The sequence below is a fragment of the Delphinapterus leucas genome, chromosome 13, assembly GCF_059928025.1.
Source record: "Delphinapterus leucas isolate spDelLeu-1000000601 "Yukka" chromosome 13, BTC_Dleu_Yukka2, whole genome shotgun sequence".
In the NCBI taxonomy this organism is placed as follows: Eukaryota; Metazoa; Chordata; class Mammalia; order Artiodactyla; family Monodontidae; genus Delphinapterus; species Delphinapterus leucas.
Window position 1 is genome coordinate 65,199,343 of NC_143141.1, and position 25,524 is coordinate 65,224,866.

A 25,524-nucleotide genomic window follows, 5' to 3' on the forward strand; every position below is an offset into this window, starting at 1 on the left:
CTTGGGCAGGGGCTGAACCTTATCTGGAACGAGGGTGACCCGGCACCCTGCCTCAGGGTCACTGTGTAGGACGGGTGTCTGACACAGAGAAAGCACTTGCTGATTGATGGCTACAGTCACAGGAGGTTGTGCAGCACTCTTCCTGTTGTCCAGATTCTGGCTACGACTAAAGTCAGAGGGCCCCAGTCCCCCTTTCTGCATGAGAAGAGGTGCCACTGAACTTCCTATGGGTGGGGCTGTCCCAGCAGAACCTGCACCATCACCAACCCCACCTGACCCAGGCTCGTCAGCAGAAGGACAGGACCAGAAGAGGGGGAAGGGTCCGAGGCCACCTCTGGGGAAGAGCAGTGTTCAGGGTAAGAGGATATTCCCTTCCTTCCTTCACGCTTTGTCCTCCCCAAGCCAGACGAAGGGGCTTCAAGAGAATCTCTCATCAAGACCACGGGGCCTGCGGGGTGTGGGGGGCCCTCGTTTCCTGCTGGCCTTTCTGAGCTGCGGCACTGACAGGCTCACCTGGTGCACTGCAGGAGCAGAGCTCAAAGAGGAAGTCTGGGGGTGTATTTTGGGAGTCGAGAAGTATTCTCCCTCTCACGGGAGAAACAGGGAGTGCTTGGCATGTGGTCCCTGAAGCTCGAGGGCTTCCTTGAACATGGGGTCTGTTCCTGAAGTGGGGGAGGGGTGCTGCTGGAGGGGCTCAGGAGGCCAAAGGTGAGGCGAGATGGGACAAGAAAGGCGACCAACCTCATCCCATCCTAGGTCTCCTCAGGCCCCAAAAGGGAAGAGGAGAATCCCAGCCACACCCGTGACTCTGTGTGAAGGTGCTGCTGCCAGTGGATGGGGCCCCTAACTCAGAGAAAGAGACGGGGCCAGGATACAGCGGAGCACTGCCCCCGGCTCCAGATACCCACACACAAAACCTGCTGAGAAATCACTGAGAGCTTGGACGAGACAACAGAGAGGGCAGGGACACTCTCCCTCCACCAACTGGCCAGCCACTCAAGGAGACCTTGTCCCCTAGTCATCTTCCCCGGCCCACACCAGAAGAGGACAGGTGACATCTCAGAAATGGTCCACAGGGCACCACCACCCACTGCCAGCTTGTGGGCGGGGTTACAGAACAGGTGGTTCCTTGCAATAAAACAAACAAACAAACAAAAACAGGTCTAGATTACTGGAATAATTAAGAAGTCGTTAAAGATACAGTTGGAGAGGAACTGGGGTGGAAAAATGAAAAACATTCCCTATTTGAATGCTAAGGTACCTCAAATCAGGATTCTTTATATACACTGAAATTAGCATAAGAAAACATAGGATAATGGTGTAGAGAGGGGTTTCTGAAGCCAGATTGTCCGGATCTGATTCTAAGCTCTGCTACTTACTTGCTGTGTGGCAAAGGGCAAGTTACTAAACTTCTCTGGTGCTGCATTTTCCTCAAACTGTAAATTAGGGCTAAGAGCAGTACATACCCATGGTATTGTTGGGGTGAATAAATACAATAATCAGATAAAACTCTTGGAACAGTGCCTGGCACACGGCAAAAGCTCAGTAAATGCTAGCTTTTATTGCCTATCCTTAAACCATATTCACCTTAAGTACATGAACAAAATCAGCTAGCTCTTCAACTTTCTGGAAGTAATGTTAAATCCCACCATAAAACAACTCACAGCTTCTCTTTGTGTGAGAAATCAAAGCATACCTTCCCCCAGAAAAGACAATAATGCATAGTATAGCTCTTGCTTTCACACAGAAACCTAGAAAAAGGTATTTTCCTGGCCTGAGTTTTACTGTACCCCCTTGGTGATTCACAGGAAGCTGGGTCGGCACAACCTCACAGACTGTATTTTTGGCTTGGGTTGTTGAGATGAGCTGCTTGCTGCTATCACATAGGCCACATCATCCTCTTTGCTTCCCTCCATTTCATATGTAAGTAGAGACAGTCGTTTCCCTTTCAGCTGCCAGGGAACATTTCCACACAGAATGTCACGTCATCTTCTAAAGTAACTATACAGTAAAATTCAGTGCAACAGTCATTCTGAATGAAAATGACACAAACTCAGAGATAATCGCAGAATTGCAAAGCAAAAAATAAAGCCTCACTCTTCAGCACATTGATTTCTGTGCCCATGTTCCTGGCATCTGTTAAAATATTACTGGAGTCAGTGGAGCTTGACCGGTTAAGTTGCTAATTTTTATCCTATCTCCTAAAACACAATATTGCCTGTTTACAAAATCAGAAGATTTAAATGAAATCACATGTGGACACTTGCCTGCTTTGGCAGCTGGGCTTTTAGATGATGAATATGTAAGGGATGATGGGTAGGTTACACCCTTTTGGGGTTTACCTTCTGCAAAAAAAAAAAGGAAAAAACCACAATGATTTATTTCTAGAGCTAGAGGTTTTAGATGGTTGCATTCTGTTAAGTTGACTCCCTCCTGCTGATTTGTTTCTCTCGAGTTCAATGAAATCAGTCAGTCTCCACACCCCTTTCCCTGCTGAATTGTTGATTACAATGAGAAAGTCAAGTGGCATTCTGTTTTCCTGTATCACCTATGTTTTATTAATATTAGAAAGGAGGCAATAAAGCCTCCATCAGGATTAACATGAGCAACCCTTATTTTGCCCATGAAGATGTGAACTGGAAGTAAAGTTTTCATACACGGGACTTTCTGAATGTTGAATCAGGTCAGTAGATGAATGGAAAAACCCTCCCCACGTTCTTTTCTTGGTTGCTGAGAGCTCTGGCCATCGGCTGGCTATACGTGAACAGCAACCTCTCACTTCCACAGACCCCGTGGGACCCATTTGAATTCCATGGCACTAGAGAAACTTGAAAGTAGGTAAATAGAGATCGGCCTTGAAAATGACCATTTGTTGTCTACCCAGGGAGTGAAAGTTTAGATACCAGGCGAGGAGAAAGAATGCTAATGTGTATCGGGGAAACCACGGAGGCATAAAGAAGAAAAACGATCAGGGCTGGGGAGGCAAGCCGCAAGCCTGGTGTGGCTGAACATGCCTGAGAAGGCTGCAGTCCGCAGTCCTCCTCGCCAGGGAGTGCGGCTTGAAATTCCACCAAGGAGTTTCATTCCACACGAAATGGAAAGTGTCACTAGAATGTAGAAGCCCCCTGAGGCAGGTAATTTGTCTCACTTGGTGGCTATTAAATCCCCAGGGCCTGGAGCAGTGTCTGGGATGTAGTAGATGCTCAATAAGAATAACAGAGGAATTATCTTAGTGCTTAGATCTCTGTTAAAATTTAAATGAACTTGGGAGGGGTCTCACCTGTTTTTCGATATTTACACCTGATAATGAAAGCATTTTAAACTCTCAACCTGAGGGAATATTTTTATAGGATGGGCTAGGGGAGGAGAGGTGAGGAGTGTCAAATGGGAGGTGGGAGGTGGAACACAATCTAGTGCCCGATTTCACCAAAGGTCCTCCTGGCACAAGGGACTGCAAGAGTCATGAGGCAGACAGAATAACAGGGTCTCAGGAGGGACTTGGGATTGGGAGCAAGAAAATCTAGGTTTCCCTTTCTGTTTTACCGTTCATTAACTGCCTCAATCTCTGAGACTCTGGGTTTTTTTGTTTTTTTTGTTTTTTAATTCAGAAAATATGGATAATGATGTGGACCAACTTACCATACAAAGCTGTAGGGATCTAAAGGAAAAAAAAACAGTTAAGAAGTTTTGGAACTATGTATCACCACAGAGATGCAAAGAAGTTATAAATGTCACTCCAGGTGGGGAAGAGGCAAATGTTGGGGCTCATGGGAGTTACTTCATCTCACAAAAGCCATCTGGGAGCAGGGCTGGGCACCTGCATGTCCTCGCCCTGGGCCGGCCCTGCTCCAGGTGGACAGTGAGTGAGGTTATTTCAGACCCAAGGAGGGCGCCTTGGCTGTGGGCCTCACTTTATCCACAGCGAGCGCCGCAGAGACACCGGCTCCCTCAATTTCCTATTCTTCTCGCATGTAAAATCCTATGGTTCTCTCTGTTTCTATTCAGAAGGAAAAGGAGCTGAGCTCAGTTTTCTGCAATGTGGATCAGAGGACAAATGGGCAGCTTTAGGAGGTCCTTGCTGGACCTTTCCCATCCCTGAACTGTGGAAAGATTGTGCTGAACAAAAACACACCTCCCCTCTCCTGCCCCCTCCCAGCCCACCAAAGTGAATTAATTAAAGACGCATAGGAACACGTGAAAAGTGGAAATAAAAGCCTAGAGAAAAGTCACGGAGGCATCAGAGCCTTCAGAGAAGGACTCTGACACAATCCAGCAAACCTTGTTGGCCAGAAGCCTCTGGACAATGGAGAACCTGCCCTGTCCACCGCCAGCTGAGACCTGTAGCCGGCATTGCACTCTCCTAACTCATTCATTGGAGACCCCTAGCCATTGCAGAAGCACATGTGTTTATTATCATTGGCAGAAAGTGTTTCTGGTTAAATGTCACTAGGTTGAATGAGAGGACATGGAAGTTGAGATTTATAGGGAATAATCACAGCAGATTGATTTTCATTTAAAAAATCCAAAACATCTCTACTCTCATGGAATTAATTTTCCTTGTAAACCTCTGCTGGGATTCTTGGATTGCAGGCTAGGCAACAAAGATTGAAACCCTCTTATTTCGCCAGGAGCTACTTGGTAAACACCAATGTGGAGATTATACGTCTATGATTGGCAAATTTGTATTCTAGACCTTAGCATTCTTATATGGCCCCAGTTCTGAATGTTTTGTTACAGGGCAAAGCTCGCGGTACTATGGTTGATAACCTCCCATTATTTGACATAGAAACCAGTGTAATTTGAATCCTAGGTGTGCAGAATTCCGCAGATAAGAGGAAATAGGGATTGCTTAAATAGAGAAGAATCTTAAAAGGTCTGATAGCAGTCCTATTAAAACTCTGATCAATGGATAGTAGAGGTTGGGACATGGGGTGTCTAAAGGTGCAAAAAACCCACCCAGATTGGAAGGCCTGATATTTTATGAGACATTTCTCTTTTCCTTGCTTTAGTTGGTCTTCTGTAGGTAGTTCTTTCTCAGGAGAGTCACATGGCTCCTGATTTTGTGGGGATGCCAGAAAGGTTTGCTAGAATGTAGTTAAAAATCCTGCAGTGCCTCTTTGGAGAATATGGGAGATTCAAGGTCCAGTGTAGGGTAAGTATAAGGTGAGGATAGAATGTTGTGTTGTGCTCAAATGCTAATGAGGCATGTCAAAAGCTGGAAGGGCTCCCACTGGCCAAACCTGGAAATTTTGAGCAACAGAAAGAATAATGATGATAATAGACTATAACACATTGTACTTTAAAAAAACAATCTGTGAGTCCATAGTTGTACTTGAAAAAATAGTTGTGGAGAGAGGCGGGAAAGTCCTCTTCCTTGTGTAATAACACTAGCTAATATGTGTGGAAGAAATGACAGAATTAGAACAAGTATAATTTTGCAATTTCTGATGTAATTCTTGCTACAGCAAGGATCATCAATAGATGTTAAAATCATTGGGTTAAATTTTGGAGGGAACAAGATATTCATGCTGTTTTGAAGTATCACCCTACAGGTTGCTATTAATTACAAAGTATCTTTACCATGAAGAGATAGGGTAAAGTATCCAAGTAATCAAATTTAGCATCAGCAACAAACGGACAAAATGCTATTGTGTCTCCTGATATGGCCAGTTGTGATACTACACAATGGATATGCTATGATACCACCTATGTAGTATCCTTGACAAAATATTTAACCTGAATCCAACCAGGAGGAAATAGCTGGACCTGTTTGTGGTCCAGACTGTGGACATAGTACTAGATGACTGGCTGGGACTTCAAAAATGTCATCACTACTTATGAACAAAAAAGGAAGTGTGGTGGTAGACAGTTCTAGATTAAAGGAGCCTAAAATGGACATGACAACTAAATACAATGGATGATTTTTGATTGGATTGTAGATTCCCCACCCCCCCAAAAAACAAGAAATTACTGTGAAGAATATTTGGGGGATAGTTGGATACAACTGAATAAGAACTTTTTCTTATTATTTCTTATTTCTTAATATTTATTAAATTATTGTATCAGTGTTAATTTTTTAGATGTGGTACTGTGGTTATTTAGGAAAATGTTTTAGCTCTTACCATACGTGTGCTGAAGTATTAAGGGATAAAGTGTCATCATGCCCACAGCTTATTTTCACACAGTTCAAATGAAATATAAATAGATAGATAGATAAAGCAAGTATAGCAAAATATTAACAATTGGTGAATCTGGGTGAAGAGAATATGGTATTCATTGTACTATTTTTAAAATTTTTCTGTAAATTTAAAAGTTTTCAAAATAAAAAGTTAGGTTGGGGAAATTCACAAAAATAAAAAGAGGGGAGCAGGCAGGTCATGATGATAGTACAAAGACCTTGGTTATCTTTTTACTGTGAGATAACACAGCTATGAGTTCATTGATATTACCTCTTTGGAAGAGGGAAAAAAAAAAAAGAGTGAAAATGATTATCTATAAAATCCTGTGGAGCCAGATAGTGAGAATGGACTAAACAGTGAAACAATTAATTAAAAAAAAGAAATCTCAAATAAAATTGTAGCTCAGTGTTCTAAAAACCTGTCCCTATCTATCCATTTACCAGAATTCTCAAGGAATAAGCTTCCAGATATGAGGCACATTTGGCATAACTAAAGGAGTAGTTCAAAAATCCAGTTATTAAACATAATTCACTTAACTAAAAGTTTGATTGGACTTACTGATAGCTGCTGTGTGTTTAAAATGAGTAATTGGAGCCTTTTAATATTTCCAGACTTTGTAGTGATTTATCACTGAAATTATAATTCATTGTTTCATGATCTTAACTATCAGAAGAACTAATGCTTCAGATTTTTATGAAATGAGGTGGGCCATAAACTAAAACTAATGGCACACTGAAAAGAGCCCATTTCATCCCGTGAGGTAACTTAACCGAAGTGCCAGTTGTAGGGCAGCATTTCTCCAGGGTGTGGGCATACCTGAGACGACAAAGGATTCTCTCCATCGTGGAAGGGATAACGACTGGACACCATTGGAGTAACTCCCTTTATAGCCAGACTGTCCAGCAACTTTCCGAACAAGTATTTTCCCTCCTGAATTATCGAGCACACCACTGTGAAGAGAAAAAAAAATTTTTTTTTGAAGAAAGGACAGAAAAATACTGTTTGGCATATAACAGACTTTGAAACCAGCCACCATCTTTATTTTTTTTCTTGTTCTACATGTTATACATTTAAAAAAATTTATTGGAGTATAGTTTATTTACAGTGTTGTGTTAGTTTCAGGTGTACAGCATAGTGATTCAGTTACACATATACATATATTCATTCTTTTTCAGATTCTTTCCCTATATGGGTTATTACAGAATATTGAGTAGAGTTCCCTGTGCTATACAGTGGGTGCTTGTTGGTTATCTAATTTATATATAGTAGTGTGTATATGTTAATCCCAATCTCTTGATTTATCCCTCTCCTCTTTGGTAACCATAAGTTTGCTTTCAAAGTCTGTGAGTCTGTTTCTGTTTTATAAATAAGTTCATTTATATCATTTAAAAAAATTAGATTCCACATATGGGTGATATCATATGATATTTGTCTTTGTCTGACTTACTTCACTTAGTATGATAATCTCTAGGTCCATCCATGTTGCTGCAAATGGCATTATTTCATTCTTTTTTTATGGCTGAGTAATATTCCACTGTATACGTGTACCACATCTTCTTTATCCACCCCTCTGTTGATGGACATTTAGGTTGCTTCCATGTCTTGGCTATTGTAAATAGTGCTGCAATGAACATTCTCTTTCTCAAGATTGCTTTGGCTATTGGGGGTCTTTGGTGTTTCCATACAAATTTAAAAAAATTTTGTTCTAGTTCTGTGGAAAATGCCATTGGTAATTTGATAGGGATTGCATTGAATCTGTAGATTGTCTTGGTGGTCTAGTCATTTTGACAATATTGATTCTTCCAATCCAAGAACATGGTATATTTTCCCATCTATTCGTGTCATTTTCGATTTCTTTCATCAGTGTCTTATAGTTTTCAGAGTACAGGCCTTTTGCCTCCTTAGGTAGGTTTATTCCTAGGTATTCTTTTTGATGCCATGGTAAATGGGATTGTTTCCTTAATTTCTCTTTCTGATCTTTCCTGATTAGTGTATAGGAAAGCAAGAGATTTCTGTGTATTAATTTTGTATCCTGCAGTTTTACCAAATTCATTGACGAGCTCTAGTAGTTTTCTGGTAGCATCTTTAGGATTTTCTATGTATAGTATCATGTTATCTGCAAACAGTGACAGTTTTACTTCTTCCTTTCCAACTTGGATTCCTTTCATTTCTTTTTCTTCTCTGATTGCTGTGGCTAAAACTTCCAAAACTATGTTGAATAAAACTGGTGAGAGTGAACATCCTTGTCTTGTTCCTGATCTTAGAGGGAATGCCTTCAGCTTTTCACCATTGAGAATGATATTAGCTGTGGGTTTGTCATATATGGCTTTTATTATGTTGAGGTAAGTTCCCTCTCTGCCCACTTTCTGGAGAATTTTTATCATAAATGGGTGCTGAATTTTGTCAAAACCTTTTTATGCATCTATTGAGATGATCATATGGTTTTATTCTTCAGTATGTTAATGCGGTGTATCACACTGATTGATTTACAGATATTGAAGAATTCTTGCATCCCTGGGATAAATCCCACTTGATCATGGTGGATGATCCTTTTAATGTGTTGTTGGATTTGGTTTGCTAGTATTTTGTTGAGTATTTTTGCATCTATGTTCATCAGAGATATTCAGCCACCATCTTTATTTAGAGATAGGAAAGCAGGGAGAGTAAGAAAACCTTCACCTTGACCTGCAGCCTAACCCCCAAGAACGATGCTCCCATCACGTGGCCTGGCATCTGTCTTCCCATGTTCGATGTCCTTCTCTTTCGTATTACAGGACATGACCATGCCTCAAATTTCTTTTCTTTGGTTGCTTAATTCCTACTAGTTCTCCCTGAAGTAAAACCTGTTCCCTGACAATTTCCAATTTGGTTTTGTGACATCACAGAACGACTCCAACTACTTCAAAAGGTGGTACATTATTAAAAGCAAATTATTCCTTTTATTTTGGGCTAGGGAACGAAGTTGTGTAGCTAAATTAAACTTATTTAAAAGAGTCCCCAAAGGCTGGTAATTGTTTCTTTAATTTCTTGGATTTTGAAGGTTTTAGATCCTGATGTGATAGTAACTGACATATCTACCTCTTTGCCTCCATTGAAGCCGGGGCTCCAGTATGTCAATTCCTTGTCCCAGAGCCTAACATGGCTCCCTTGGGTATCTGTAATTTACAGCACAGGGGAGCTAAAAATGTCCTTAGATTTGTTCCCATCAACACCCTTCCTTCCCTACAGGAATGAGCGTTGCCATTTCCTGCCCTCCCACCCTCATGGTGAGTCAACAACTTTCAACACTCAACTTCCCAACAACTTGGAAAGAAAGTGATAATAATACTTGACATGTAAAGCCCTTAATTGCTTTAGAATCATCCGCACTAATGGATCTCACTGAGTTCTCCTAGCAAACCTACTGGCTGTGGAGCAGTGGGAATGCTGTTCTTCCCACTTCACAGAGACAGGCTTAGACAGGTCGAGGGACTCCCTCCAGATTTTGTAACTTCTAAATTGCAAGGTAGGGATTTGAACCCAGGTCTAAATGACCTGGAATCCTGCGTTTGCCCCACTTGGTCACAGTTGCCTCAAAAGCCATGGGCATCTCCCAACACCAAGTCCTCATCCCTCCATCATGTCTTTGCAACCCTGCCTGCCCTTCTTCAGGCAGCTCTCAGTCGGGGCCCCTCACTTCTCCCAGCTGCAGCCAGGCCGGCCTCTTCTCTCCTGACGGCCCACTTGATTCCCACTCCTGTGGCTCTGTTCATGCTGCTTTTTGCTCTGGAGAACCTGTGCCTTCTCTCCAACACCTCCTTCTCCATGACTTTGCTATGCCCCTTCCTAACAATGCCTTCGAATCTTGTCTTTCCATGGAGACTCTGATTTTATTTGGTCTTGTGCTATTTCCTAAAAATTCCTTGAGTTAACTTTGACTCCCGACTAGATTAGAAATTTTCTTATGGGAAGACAGTGTTTTTGCTTCTGCATTAGAAGGCCTGTCAGGGTGCGGACACCACTCATGCTGGCTTGGGAAAGCTAGTTATTAGGCTGCTGGATTGTGCCGGTTCATTTCACTATGGTACTTTGAAATCAGCCACGGTGGGAGTATTTATACCACAGATGTTGGTAAATCAGTACCCCCCGGCCCTCCATTTAGGAGGGCTGGTTGGTGAACCTTTACCACCACACCACTGGCATAGGCTGAAAATTCAGATTAGTTTTTAAAAAATTACCCCGATTATCCCATGGTCCCTAACTGACAAGTGGGGGAAACAGAAATAGCTCTTATCTTTTTATTCCCCCCCTGGAGAAATTATTCTGCCCCTGGATTTATATTCCATTGTATTGAGGAAATGTTCATGCACTCATTCTTGTTTAAAAGTCAGAAGCGCTGTAGCTGCCACTCAGAGTGGAAAGAGGGGCTGAGCTTCCCTTTGCTCAGGCTGTTTAAAGGGAATGGGGTGGGCCCGGGGGTTCTCAGGCTGGACAGGTAGGCTGAGATCCCTTGTGACAGTTATATAAGACCCCAAACCCAGACTTTGGGAAAGGCACGGAAACAGAACTCTTGTCTTCTCATGAGATGTTCCTGTTGTGGAAGAGAGTGATGCCCTATCTTGTGAGTGGACTTCACTGGAGGCCGTGCACGTTCCCTGACATTGTCCTAGAGGAGGGCAGATCCTGGGGCAGTCAGTGGTCTGTCAACTCCTGGAGGCGACAGAAATCCCAGGGGAGGAATGCACCGGACGCTTGTTCACCACAGGAGATACCAGAGGAGGGAGAGAGCCTGAAAGGCTGTGGTTGTACTCATGAAGCAGATGGGGACTCAGAGCCATGGTAGTTTGGAGAATTTATATAAATGCGACCTCATGTGTACCCTCATTGAGGTGGAGGCACTTCATATATATTCTCTCAAAGAACAAAACCAGTTCTACTCCTTTGCATTCCTCAGACACCCTGCATGATGCTGAACATGGCTTTGAGGTTCACCTCCTCCCTGACCCTGGCACCAGGGCACTGGGATAATCTGAGGGTCAGCTTCATGGCTCGGAGAAAAGGGACTGCCCACAGCGAGGCCAGGTTTTGAATGGCTGCCATTCTCAAGGTGGGTGTCTGGTCAGAAATCCATGCTCTGCATGGAGATGGCCTCTTCGTTGTCCCAGCTCAGAGAACTCTCCCCTCTCTCCAGGCCTTGGTCCCACTTTAAACACAGAAATTAGTTCAGGATAAGACTGAGCCAAAATATGATGCCTCAAATATGTTCATTATCCCTTTGGTTTGAAAGAATCAAGGGGATCACTCATAATGAGGGATCTGATTGTCATAGTTTGTATGAAATTTAAATCCTTTAAGCTAAATCTGAATTTCTAAACCAAAGTGTGCTCTCTCCAGTTTCCCAGTTCCGACTGCAGGGGACTCTGGCAGGACAGTGATGGGAGGTCCTTCACACATTTTCTACTCTATTCTCTGTCTTAAATCCTGCCTTCTGGGCTTCCCTGGTGGCGCAGTGGTTGGGAGTCTGCCTGCCAATGCTGGGGACACGGGTTCGTGCCCTGGTCCGGGAAGATCCCACATGCTGCGGAGCGGCTGGGCCCGTGAGCCATGGCCGCTGAGCCTGCGCGTCCAGAGCCTGTGCTCCGCAGCGGGAGAGGCCACAACAGTGAAAGGCCCGCGTACCGCAAAAAACAAAACAAAAAAACCCCAAACCTGCCTTCTAAAAACAGACTCCTTCTGTTTGTAAAAAACGGAACTGGTATTATCCAAAATTTCTATCTGTTTTCCCTTAAGACCTCTATACATCCTCCTCATGGATAGCGATTCCTTCTTTCCAGTTTCCTACAGTATCAGTCGCTGGTCCAGGAAGGTACAAAGCATTCCGTTGCTCCAGCAGCAAATGTTGCTTCTTGAAACAAACTCTTCTCCTCTGTCCCTCTACCCTCATCTATATTCTTGCCAGGTAGTTCCTATGCTCCAACCCAAATGCTGGGATTGCTGAGTCCTGGTCCTTGTCAGTGCCCTTCTTATTTTCTCTCTAGAGGTGTGTCCGTTCATCCTAAAATCCTTTCCCAACTCTGACCACCCCAAAGTGCTACAACCCCATCACGTCTTCACGTCCTCTCGGTTCTTATGTAAATGTATCACCTGGGCTCAGGGCTGGAAGTCAGGGGACACAAGTTCTAGTCCTGGATGTGCAACTAACTAGCAACTTAATTAACTTCCCTATGCCTCCCTTCCTCTTCTAACAACTGGGGATGCTAACAGCAGCCTCATAGGGCTGAGATGATGCTAGAAGGAGAGGATCTCAGTGTAAGGGGTTACTGTCATTATGATGACATCTTGGTGAGCTCACATTAACTTGTGTGGCTCTGTACCTCAGGGGACCAAGGAAAGGCAAGAGAGAGCCAGCAAATGCCAGACGAAGCAAGTGCCAACCATCTTGGACCACAGTTGGAAAAATACAGGCAGCCTTAATACGGGCTCGGCCTCTGTAACATATGTCAGTGTCTACACGGACACAGACTGGAGTGTGCTAATGGTGTTGGCGGAGCTGTATTGGCATGCACATGTGTGTGTCAGGGTGTGTGTGAGCACGCACGTGTGTTCTAGCACATGTGGGAGACATGCATATGTGTACAAGTGATTGTGTGGAGGCATGCACATGTTCACGTGTAGATCCGTGTATCGAGTTGGTGCACAAAATTGATTTCAAAGTGAAAACAAAATATTTTTATTCCACAGTTTGGAGTTAAGGAACAGCATTTGGTGTTTTGTTCTTTAATATTCCTCTATATATCCTCAGTAGAGCTTTTGTATTCCCACTCCCATTGAAAAACCAGGTAGCTCTTCATCTCTTTGGCTGATGGGGAAAAGAGTATGACTGACAAAGTCTATCAGTAAGTCTTAAATCTTATTTTAGGCATAGATTTTTTTTTTTTTTTTACTTCTTCCCCAAATTTCAGAGAGGCTGCTGACTAGACACCTTGAAAAGGAATGAATTTTATGTCTCCCCTCTCTCTGGTGGAGATACAACTGAACAATCAAGTGACTGGCGTGCAAGTAAAGAAAAGGAAAAAGATACTGGAAGCCTGAATAATTGAGAAACTTCATCAGTATCCAGCAGCCAACCACTGACTTTGAGCCACATCTCAAAGTAGTGCTGGCTGGTGAATAGAAGTGGGGGGCTGGACTTGGGTTCCAATCCCCACTCGGATACTTTTTAACGGTATGGCTTTAGAAAGGCTATTCAACCTCTCTTCACCTTTAAGAGGTTGACAACGGTGGTAGATACCGCACAGGGGAATGGTGAGGGCCGAATTAGATAACACAGGTGGAGTGCTTCACACATACCCATTATGAAAGATATTAAGTAAACATGCATTTCCCTGGGTTTTGGCTCCAAGCCTAAACAAAAGAGGTGTGAGGATTCTGTGAAGGTCGCTATTGCCTTTCCTCATTTAGGCAGTGACATGGTCCAAAGCACGTCATGCTTCCCGCCCTCCTTCCTGGATCCCCCATCAACAGCTGACCAGGCAGGACCCCCTGTCACCCTCCTTCTCACTTTTCCTGTTCCTCTTTGTCTCCAGATCATCAACTGGAGCTGTGACATTTCTTCTCTAAACTTCTGGGCCTTCCTTAGTCATGTCCCTATTATCTCCTTGCTCAGCACATACAGGTAAAAATAAAAAGGCTTTACATCATCAAGAACTTTGGTTTCCTCATTATGAACACAAAAGAGTAGGATTCTCCCTCCCACCCCCACCCATTAAGGTGTAAAGAGAAGTCAGTCCTCCTTTCCAGAGAGATCTGAAAGGAGATCCAGGACCATGCACAGATTCTGGGTCATCCCATGGGATAGGGCTGCCAGATAAAATACAGGATGCTCCATTAAGTTTGTTTGCTCTTGCTTGCTAATCAGGCAACCCTGCACCGGGGGATCCCTGCCCACACCCTGGTTGCTCGTGCCTAAGAAGCTCAGCGCTACCCACCTGTGAACCGCAGCGCCACACACGCTGGAGTAGGATGCATAGACGTCAGTGCCATAAACGTGGTACCTGGGGTCTTGGCATCCTGCTGGACATTTCACAATGAACTCGGGATTGATTATCTTTCCAGCTCTCACATCACAGTTGATCTGAGGCACAGCTGGGAATGCAAAATGAGGTCAAGATTACGCCTTGTGGTATCAGCTTATATATGGGGTGACTGTTAGGTCATAACTGTTCATTTACTTAATCTCTAAAAGCCAGAGCCTGGGCTGACCCTGGATCCCCTCCATATAATGAAAGCAAAGAGGTAATTAGGGCATTCCTCAGACCAAAAGAGCAATCACCATCCACTGCACTTAACCTGCTGAGAACAAGAACAAGAGGCTCATTCCTGTGCTTATTCGAACCATTAATTAATTGAAGAAGAGAACGCTGGGAAAAGACCTGCCTCCAATGGTCAGAAATGTCAGCCTGAGTCCACGATTAGAGAATACTGGTTTTTCAGATGCTCTGGAGCTAGCCCAGGAAAAGAGGAAACTCAGAAAACCTCGCAGGAAGAAGAAAGGTATCGGAAAGGGCAAGCGAGAGAGCATAGGGCAAGCGAGAGAGCATGGGCCTTGCGTCGGGACCAGCCAGGACAAGGTGGGCTGCTGCAGCAGAGGCCCCGGGCTGGAGCCTGCGGGGAGCATGGGGATGGGCAGGCCTGGGCCAGGTGAAGGAGGCGTGAGTGCTTGTGTTCTGTGCGGGAGGTGGGACTCCATGGAAGGTTTTTGGACAGGCAAGATAGATAATGAAAGTGATCTTTTGTCTCGGTCCTAGAGGCTGGGTCCTAGCTCCAGGGTCAAGATGGGAGTGATCTTTGCTCATCTGCCTCCACACTCAGTGGAAAGCTGGAGACTGCCCTGCTAGGCATCCAGGGGAAGCTCATTCATTCTGTCCTCCCTCCTCTCCGGCTTGGTGACGGCATTGACAGGCTAGCAGTATTCACTAGGCAAGGCTGCTGGAGCCCGAAGCTTGCTTAGGGATGAGACAGTGTAGATGCTCTAGTGGCAGTACCTAAAAGGGGGTGTGGCTGCATCTTCCCTGAAAAAAATTTCCCTCAAAAACTCCTGAATGAAAAGGTCTCCTAGAGGATATTGATGCCTGGGAGCTAGGAATAGATTCTCTAGAAGGGACTCTGAAACATAATCACTATTCAAAGAGTAAGAAGGCTCTGGAGGGATCTGGAAACCACCAGATGGGAGGGCTGCCTGGCACAGATGGGGCGTTTGGCCATAAGAAGGCGAGCATTTGGAGGCAAATATAGCTGTTTCACAAGTAGGACTGTCGTGTGCTATGACATCAGAGGACTGAGCTAGAACTAAGGGAGGGATTTTCTACGGAGGCATTTTTTGCCAAAAAGAACTTTCTAGTAAATGAAGTTGCCCTTGAAGGAAGGGGCTGGAAGTATGCAAGCAGGGACTGAACAGTTGAAGAAGGGATGTCTCCACTGGGTGGGAGGTAGAAAGCAAGCCCCGCCCAGTGGTAAGAGTCTGTGATCACAAACATGGATTCAGGATCTCTGCCAGGCCACCCATCCTCTAACTGGGTTACTGAGATGTTCTCAGAGTTGTTAATAGCTTCCAGCTGTATCCAAAATGCACTTTTTTTTTTTTTTTTAACCCTTATGTATCTGAATGGAGCAGAGTTGCATTTCATTCAGACTGGAGAGAGAACTAAAGTTAGAACTCCTGCTCTTTTCCTAAACACCCCTCCCAGACAGTCTTGGCCACGCAGGGCTGGGCCAGCATGGAAGTCCTTCTCCTGGGAGCCCGGGGGCTGAGTGTGATCACAGGCTAAAACAATTTGTGGTCCACATTAAGGAGGGAAGCGCTGCGCTTAAAATGGTTTTGTGGTTTCGTTCTTCCCACCACAGGCTGCTTCCTCTCCAAAGTTATTTTCTTTTTAGCTTTCATTCTTTTAAACCCTGATACTCAAGGCTGCATTGACTATTTTGAGTCTTGGATTATTGTTCTAAAATGCCAGTTGTGGGACTGAAGATGGCTGTGTAGTCTCTCCTTAAATTAGTTAGTTGTTGGATCACTGGGTGTAACTAAATGCTTTCAGCTCTCCTCCCACAGATCACTGCCCCACTCCCGAATGCATCTCCTCCCTTAGATGTAAAGAAAATGGAAGCATTCCTTCTCAGCTCTTAGTTACATGAAATAGGAAGTGATGAGCTCTGTGACCTGGGATTCAATTTGGATGTGACTTTGTCACCCTGAGGGTTTGGACCTCCTGGTAGGCCAACCCAACTCTCCTGGAGTTGTAAACTGGGCTCTATCTAGAAGCTTATTGCATGAGTGTCATACAGTGGTCGAACTTATTGCAAGACAGGTGCAGATGTGGTAGAATTTTCCATGAAATAGTTGGTTTAAAAAAATAAGGGGAAAAGTGTCACATGGGAATATTTTGCTTCCGGCTAATCAATTCCCACCCCCCCAGACACCCCGCCCCTTCCTGTGGGGGGAATTTGTTTTTTGTTTTACTTTTTGCTTTGTCTTGTTTTTACAAAGGCCTGGGCAAGCCCTTAAATAAGATCTGCTGCTTTATCTTCACTCAGCTGGATTAGAAAACTTGGTGAATTAGCTCATCCCACGGGGTGGGGGGCTGTAAAATGATATCAAGCACATATGCTCATGCACTTTGGAAGAACAGGGTACAATGACAAAGTTGGCCAAAGGTCAAATATTTGTTCAATTTGTACAGAAAATTCAGCCGGAGAGAGTGAGCTAATTACAATTTCAGAGTAATTGCCAAAATCATTGGCAAGTGTAACGTCTTAATCCAGCTGGCAAGAAGCAGTCATCTGCATCTTTTCTGGCTGCTCTTCTCTGAGTATATGGAAACCACGATTTCTTCTTTTACAGTATTTTCTGTTATTTGTGAAGTAGTCTGTTTTCTTATAACCTTCCAGGAATCTTCCATCCATCCACTTAAAGCCGAAATGATATGATTTATCTTTGTATTTCCTCTGAATACATTTGAACTATTCCACCTTACGGCTTAGGTCTTCCTTTTCTCTCTCTCTTCTGTCGTATAGGTTCATTTTCTTTTTTTTCAACATCTTTATTGGCGTATAATTGTTTTACAATGGTGTGTTAGTTTCTGCTTTATAACAAATGAATCAGCTATACATATACATACATCCCCATATCTCCTCCCTCTTGCATCTCCCTCCCACCCTCCCTATCCCACCCCTCTAGGTGGTCACAAAGCACCGAGCTGATCTCCCTGTGCTATGTGGCTGCTTCCCATTAGCTTTTTTACATTTGGTAGTGTATATATCTACATGCCACTCCCTCACTTCATCCCAGCTTCCCCTCCCCCTCCCTGTGTCCTCAAGTCCATTCTCTACATCTGCGCCTTTACTCCTCTTCTGCAATTAGGTTCTTCAGAACTTTTATTTTTTTTGATGCCATATATATGTGTTAGCATACGGTATTTGTTTTTCTCTTTCTGACTTACTTCACTCTGTATGACAGACTCTAGGTCCATCCACCTCACTACAAATAACTCAATTTCATTTCTTTTTATGGCTGAGTAATATTCCCTTGTATATATATGCCACATCTTCATCCATTCATGTGTCGGTGGACACTTAGGTTGCTTCCATGTCCTGGCTATTGTAAATAGAGCTGCAGTGAACATTGTGGTACATGACTCTTTTTGAACTATGGTTTTCTCAGGGTATATGCCCAGTAGTGGGATTGCTGGGTAGTATGGTAGTTCTATTTTCAGTTTTTTAAGGAACCCTCCAAACTGTTCTCCATAGTGGCTGTATCAATTTACATTCCCACCAACAGTGCAAGAGGGTTTCCTTTTCTCCACACCCTCTCCAGCATTTATTGTTTGTAGATTTTTTGATGATGGCCATTCTGACTGGTGTGAGGTGATACCTCACTGTAGTTTTGATTTGCATTTCTCTGATGATTAGTGATGTTGAGCATCCTTTCATGTGTTCGTTGGCAGTCTGTATATCTTCTTTGGAGAAATGTCTATTTAGGTCTTCTGCCCATTTTTGGATTGGGTTGTTTGTTTTTTTGATATTGAGCTGCATGTGTTGCTTGTATATTTTGGAGATTAATCTTTGTCACTTCATTCATTTGAAAATATTTTCTCCCAGTCTGAGGGTTGTCTTTTTGTCTTGTTTATGGTTTCCTTTGCTGTGCAAAAGCTTTTAAGTTTCATTAGGTCCCATTTGTTTATTTTTGTTTTTATTTCCATTTCTCTAGGAGGTGGGTCAAAAAGGATCTTGCTGTGATTTATGTCACAGAGTATTCTGCCTATGTTTTCCTCTAAGAGTTTTACAGTGTCTGGCCTTACATTTAGGTCTTTAATCCACTTTGAGTTTATTTTTATGTATGGTGGTAGGGAGTGTTCTAATTTCATTCTTTTACATGTAGCTGTCCAGTTTGCTCAGCACCACTTATTGAAGAGGCTTTCTTTTCTCCATTGTATATTCTTGCCTCCTTTATCAAAGGTAAGTTGACTATATGTGCGTAAGTTTATCTCTGGGCTTTCTATCCTGTTCCATTGATCCATATTTCTGTTTTTGTGCCAGCACCATACTGTCTTGATTACTGTAGCTTTGTAGTAGTGTCTGAAGTCTGGGAGCCTGATTCCTCCAGCTCCGTTTTTCTTTCTCAAGATTGCTTTGGCTATTTGGGGTCTTTGGTGTCTCCATACAAGTTGTGAAATTTTTTGTTCTAGTTCTATGAAAAATGCCATTGGTAGTTTGATAGAGATTACACTGAATCTGTAGATTGCTTTGGGTAGTAGAGTCATTTTCACAATGTTGATTCTTCCAATCCAAGAACATGGTATATCTCTCCATCTGTTTGTATCATCTTTAGTTTCTTTCATCAGTGTCTTATAGTTTTCTGCATACAGGTCTTTTGTCTCCTTAGGTAGGTTTATTCCTAGGTATTTTACCCTTTTTGCTGCAATGGTAAATGTGAGTGTTTCCTTAATTTCTCTTTCAGATTTTTCATCATTAGTGTATAGGAATGCAAGAGATTTCTGTGCATTAATTTTGTATCCTGCTACTTTACCAAATTCATTGATTAGCTCTAGTAGTTTTCTGGTAGCATCTTTAGGATTCTCTATGTATAGTATCATGTCATCTGCAAACAGTGACAGCTTTACTTCTTCTTTTCTGATTTGGATTCCTTTTATCTCTTTTTCTTCTGATTGCTGTGGCTAAAATTTCCAAAACTATGTTCAGTAATAGTGGTGAGAGTGGGCAACCTTGTCTTGTTCCTGATCTTGGAGGCAATGGTTTCAGTTATTCACCATTGAGAATGATGTTGGCTATGGGTTTGTCATATATGGCATTTATTATATTGAGGTAGGTTCCCTGTCTGCCTACTTTCTGGAGGGTTTTTATCATAAATCGGTGTTGAATTTTGTCAAAAGCTTTTTCTGCATCTATTGAGATGATCATATGGTTTTTCTCCTTCTGTTTGTTACTATGGTTTATCACATTGATTGATTTGTGTATATTGAAGAATCCTTGCATTCCTGAGATAAACCCCACTTGATCATGGTGTATGATCCCTTTAATGTGCTATTGGATTCTGTTTGCTAGTATTTTGTTGAGGATTTTTGCATCTGTGTTCATCAGTGATATGGGCCTGCAGTTTTCTTCTTTGTGACATCTTTCTTTGGCTTTGGTATCAGGGTGATGGTGGCTTCGTAGAATGAGTTTTGGAGTGTTCCTCCCTCTGCTATATCTTGGAAGAGTTTGAGAAGGATAGGTATTAGATCCTCTCTAAATGTTTGATAGTATTCGCCTGTGAAGCCATCTGGTCCTGGGCTTTTGTTTGTTGGAAGATTTTTAATCACAGTCTCAATTTCAGTGCTTGTGATTGGTCTGTTTATATTTTCTATTTCTTCTTGGTTCAGTCTTGGAAGGTTGTGCTTTTCTAAGAATTTGTCCATTTCTTCCAGGTTGTCCATCTTATTGGCATAAAGTTGCTTGTAGTAATCTCTCATGAGTCTTTGTATCTCTGCAGTGTCAGTTGTTACTTCTCCTTTTTCATTTCTAATTCTATTGATTTGAGTCTTCTCCCTTTTTTTCTTGATGAGTCTAGCTAATGGTTTATCAATTTTGTTTATCTTCTCAAACAACCACATTTTAGTTTTATTGATCTTTGCTATTGTTTCCTTCTTTTCATTTATTTCTGATCTGATCTTTATGATTTCTTTGCTTCTGCTAACTTTGGGGTCTTTTTGTTCTTCTTTCTCTAATTGCTTTAGGTGTAAGGTTAGGTTGTTTATTTGAGATGTTTCTTGTTTCTTGAGGTAGGATTGTATTGCTATAAAATTCCCTCTTAGAACTGCTTTTGCTGCATCTCATAGGTTTTGGGTCATTGTGTTTTCATTGTCATTTGTTTCTAGGTATTTTTAAATTGCCTCTTTGATTTCTTCAGTGATCCTTGGTTATTTAGTAGTGTATTGTTTAGACTCCATCTGTTTGTATTTCCTACAGATTTTTTCCTGTAATTGATATCTAGTCTCATAGCATTGTGGTTGGAAAAGATAATTGATACAATTTCAATGTTCTTAAATTTACCAAGGCTTGATTTGTGACCCAAGATATGATCTATCCTGGAGAATGTTCCATGAGCACTTGAGAAGAAAGTGTATTCTGTAGTTTTTGGATGGAATGTCTTATAAATATCCATTAAGTCCATCTTGTGTAATGTATCATTTAAAGCTTGTGTTTCCTTATTTATTTTCATTTTGGACGATCTGTCCATTGGTGAAAGTCGGGTGTTGAAGTCCCCTACTATTATTGTGTTACTGTCGATTTCCCCTTTTATGTCTGTTAGCATTTGCCTTATGTATTGAGGTGATCCTATGTTGGGTGCATAAAGATTTACAATTGTTATTTATATCTTCTTCTTGGATTGATCCCTTTATCATTATGTAGTGTCCTTCTTTGTCTCTTGTAATAGTCTTAATTTGAAGTCTATTTTGTCTGATATGAGAATTGCTACTACAGCTTCCTTTTGATTTCCATTTGCATGGAATATCTTTTTCCATCCCCTCACTTTCAGTCTGTATGTGTCCCTTGGTCTGATGTGGGTCTCTTGTAGACAGCATATATATGGGTCTTGTTTTTGTATCCATTCAGCCAGTCTATGTCTTTTGGTTGGAGCCTTTAATCCATTTACATTTAAGTAGTTATCAATATGTAGGTTCCTATTACCATTTTCTCAATTGTTTTGTGTTTTTTATTGTAGGTCTTTTCCTTCTCTTGTGTTTCCTGCCTAGAGAAGTTCCTTCAGCATTTGTTGTAAAGCTGGTTTGGTGGTGCTGAATCCTCTTAGCTTTTGCTTATTTGTAAAGGTTTTAATTTCTCTGTCAAATCTGAATGAGATCCTTGCTGTGTAGCGTATTCTTGGTTGTAGGTTTTTCCCTTTCATCACTTTAAATATGTCCTGCCACACCCTTCTGGACTGCAGAGTTTCTGCTGAAAGATCAGCTGTTAACCTCATGGGGATTCCCTTGTATGTTATTTGTTGGTTTTCCCTTGCTGCTTTTAATATTTTTTCTTTGTATTTAATTTTCGATAGCTTGATTAATATGTGTCTTGGCGTGTTTCTCCTTGGATTTATCCTGTATGGGACTCTCTGCGCTTCCTGGACTTGATTGACTATTTCCTTTCTCATATTAGGGAAGTTTTCAACTCTAATCTCTTCAAATATTTTCTCAGTCCCTTTCTTTTTCTCTTCTTCTTCTAGGACCCCTATAATTCGCACGTTGGTGCATTTAATGTTGTCCAAGAGGTCTCTGAGACTGTCCTCCATTCTTTTCATTCGTTTTTCTTTATTCTGCTCTGCACTAGTTATTTCCACAATTTTATCTTCCAGGTCACTTATCCGTTCTTCTGCCTCAGTTATTCTGCTATTGATCCCTTCTAGAGAATTTTTAATTTCATTGATTGTGTTGTTCATCATTGTTTGTTTGCTCTTTGGTTCTTCTAGGTCCTTGTTATACGTTTCTTGTATTTTCTCCATTCTATTTCCACGATTTTGGATCATCTTTACTGTCATTACTCTGAATTCTTTTTCAGGTAGACTGCCTATTTCCTCTTCATGTGTTTGGTCTGGTGGGTTTTTACCTTGCTCCTTCACCTGCTGTGTGTTTCTCTGTCTTCTCATTTTGCTTATCTTACTGTGTTTGGGGTCTCCTTTTTGCAGGCTGCAGGTTCGTAGTTCCCGTTGTTTTTGGTGTCTGCCCCCAGTGGGTAAGGTTGGTTCAGTGAGTTATGTAGGCTTCCTGGTGGAGAGGACTGGTGCCTGTTTTCTGGTGCATGAGGCTGGATCTTGTCTTTCTGTTAGGCAGGGCTGCGTCTGGTCATGTGTTTTGGGGTGTCTGTGAACTTATTATGATTTTAGGCAGCCTCTCTGCTACTGGGTGGAGTTGTGTTCCTGTCTTGCTAGTTGTTTGTCTTAGGGTGTCCAGCACTGTAGCTTGCTGGTTGTTGAGTGGAGCTGGGTCTTAGCATTGAGAAGGAGATCTCTGGGAGAGCTTTCGCTGTTTGATATTATGTGAAGCCAGGAGGTCTCTGGTGGACCAATGTCCTGAACTCGGCTCTCCCACCTCAGAGGCACCGGCCTGACACCCAGCCAGAGCACCAAGACCCTGTCAGCCACATGGCTCAGAAGAAAAGGGAGAAAGAATGAAAGAACGAAAGAACGAAAGAAAAAAAGAAAGAAAGAAAGAAATGTAGAATGAGAGAAAGAAAGAAAGAAAGTAGGAAGGAAAGAAAGAATGGGAGAAAGAATGAAAGAAAGAAGGAAAGTAAGAAAGAAGGAAAGAAAGAAAGAATGAGAGAAAGAAAGGATAAAATAAAGTTATTAAAATAAAAAATTATTTAAAATTTAAAAATAACAAAAAAACAAACAAAAAATGGACAGACAGAACCCTAGGACCACTGGTAAAAGCAAAGCTATACAGAAAAAATCACACAAAGAAGCATACACATACACACTCACAAAAAGAGAAAAAGGAAAAAAAATGTATATATAAAAGAAAAAGGAGAGAGCAACCAAATCAATAAACAAATCTACCAATGATAATAAACTCTAAGTACTCAACTAAGATAAACATAAAACCAGAAACAAATTAGATGTAGAAAGCAAACCCCAAGTCTACAGTTGCTCCCAAAATCCACCGCCTTAATTTTGGGATCATCCGTTTTCTATCAGGTATTCCACAGATGCAGGGTACATCAAGTTGACTGTGAGATTTAATCCGCTGCTCCTGAGGCTGCTGGGAGAGATTTCCCTTTCTCTTCTTTGTTCGCACAGCTCCTGGGGTTCAGCTTTGGATTTGGCCCTGCCTCTGTGTGTAGGTCGCCTGAGGGCATCTGTTCTTCTCTGAGACAGGATGGAGTTAAAGGAGCGGCTTATTAGGGGGCTCTGGCTCACTCAGGTCAGGGGGAGGGAGGGGTATGGAATGTGGGGTGAGCCTGTGGTGGCAGAGGCCAGCATGATGTTGCAACAGCCTGAGGCGCGCCGTGTGTTCTTCTGGGGAAGTTGTCCCTGGATCATGGGACCCTGGCAGTGGTGGGCTGCACAGGCTCCCGGGAGGGGAGGTGGGGATAGTGACCTGTGCTTGCACACAGGCTTCTTGATGGCTGCAGCAGCAGCCTTAGCATTTCATGCCCGTCTCTGGGGTCTGCGCTGATAGCTGCGGCTCGTGCCCGTCTCTGGAGCTCGTTTAGGCGGTGCTCCGGATCCGCTCTTCTCACGCAACCTGAAAGAATGGTCTCTTGCCTCTTAGGCAGTTCCAGACTTCTTCCCGGACTCCCTCCCAGCTAGTTGTGGCGCACTAGCCCCCTTCAGGCTGTGTTCACGCAGCCAACCCCAGTCCTCTTCCTGGGGTCTGACCTCCGAAGCTGGAGCCTCAGCTCCTAGCTCCCGCCCGCCCCGGAGGGGGAGCAGACAAGCCTCTCGGGCTGGTGAGTGCTGGTCGGCACCGATCCTCTGTGTGGGAATCTCTCCACTTTGTCCTCTGCACCCCTGTTGCTGCGCTCTCCTCCGTGGCTCCAAAGCTTTCCCTCCCACCCACCCCCAATCTCCGCCAGTGAAGGGGTTTCCTAGTGTGTGGAAACTTTTCCTCCTTCACAGCTCCCTCCCAGAGGTGCAGGTCCCGTCCCTATTCTTTTGTCTCTGTTTATTCTTTTTTCTTTTGCCCTACCCAGGTACGTGGCGGGGGGGGTTTCTTGCCTTTTGGGAGGTCTGAGGTCTTCTGCCAGCGTTCAGTAGGTGTTCTGTAGGAGTTGTTCCACATGTAGATGTATTTCTGATGTATTTGTGGGGAGGAGGGTGATCTCCACGTCTTACTCCTCTGCCATCTTGAAGGTCTCTAGATTCATTTTCATCTCTCTTTGGGTTTCTTCTCAAAAGTGCAGAAATAAGACTTCCTTCAGAGGACAGGTCAAAACTAAGGCAGCTCAAGAAGTGTCCATCTCAGGTCTGAAGGGAGCAGGAAGACACTGATGTGGCAAATAAGACTCAGGGGATGGGGAATGGTGCATCCCCACTATTAACTTTGGGGGAGAACTTAGAAGTCATAAGAAGGTTTACTCCTAGGAACATTTGGAGAAAGCAAGAAGAGAGCCTCTTCCATTCCTTCCTGAGTGGAGTTTTGTTGGTGGAAATGAGAGAACCCTGGGCTAAAGTCACAGAGATCCTGAGGGAGCCCAGAACTGCTTGAGTGGAAACTGCACAGAGACCTATTCCTCAGCCATCTGCTCTGCTTCCACCTCATATGATTCCTCAAGGTTACCTTGCCTTCTCATGGCCGTTATGATTTTCTCGACAGAGCTCACATTAGAGCACCTCAGAATCTGCCAAGGATTCCTTCCTAGAGGCCCTTGGCACCAGACACAGGGAAAAGAGAACTATTTGAAACCTGGATGGTTAGAATGAAAGGATAACCTTTAGATGCTGCCCACTGAGGTCATGTGTCTGCTGTACTGATCTCAGAGTGTTCCTGGGCAAAACTGGTATTGTTTGAGCCACTATCTTCATGCAACATTGGAATCTTAGAGGCACAACTGCAAATGTTTCTGCTCTAAGTTGGTTCTTCTGCCTGACCTAATAACAGAGTGATTATTGGGTGATGTCATATACAATAAGCCAATGATGTAGAGGCCAAATTCAAACTGTATAATCTGCTTCTTATTTTCCATTCATGTTTTCAGTGAATGTGGCTTTCAAGGCAAGCCACATTGCTTCGGGAAAACAAATTTCTTCATCAATCAGAGGCGGCCATTGTAAACTTGCCTCTTGGCTGTTAATGAGAAAGAATTATTATAA

At 43.0% G+C, this 25,524-nt stretch overlaps 1 protein-coding gene across 2 annotated transcripts in view; it reads right to left on the reverse strand.

Annotated features, from left to right (window-relative positions):
* Positions 1-25,524, reverse strand: part of VIT (vitrin) — a 123,304-nt gene that overhangs the window by 52,548 nt on the left and 45,232 nt on the right. The window contains exons 4-6 of one of the 2 annotated variants that reach the window (XM_022574093.2): positions 14,147-14,303; positions 6,996-7,129; positions 2,268-2,345 (exon numbers count right to left, since the gene is read on the reverse strand). In XM_022574093.2, the coding sequence (XP_022429801.1) occupies positions 2,268-2,345; positions 6,996-7,129; positions 14,147-14,303 (369 nt within the window). The remainder of the gene's footprint in view (positions 1-2,267; positions 2,346-6,995; positions 7,130-14,146; positions 14,304-25,524) is intronic. The other variant, XM_022574095.2, reaches the window with a different exon arrangement.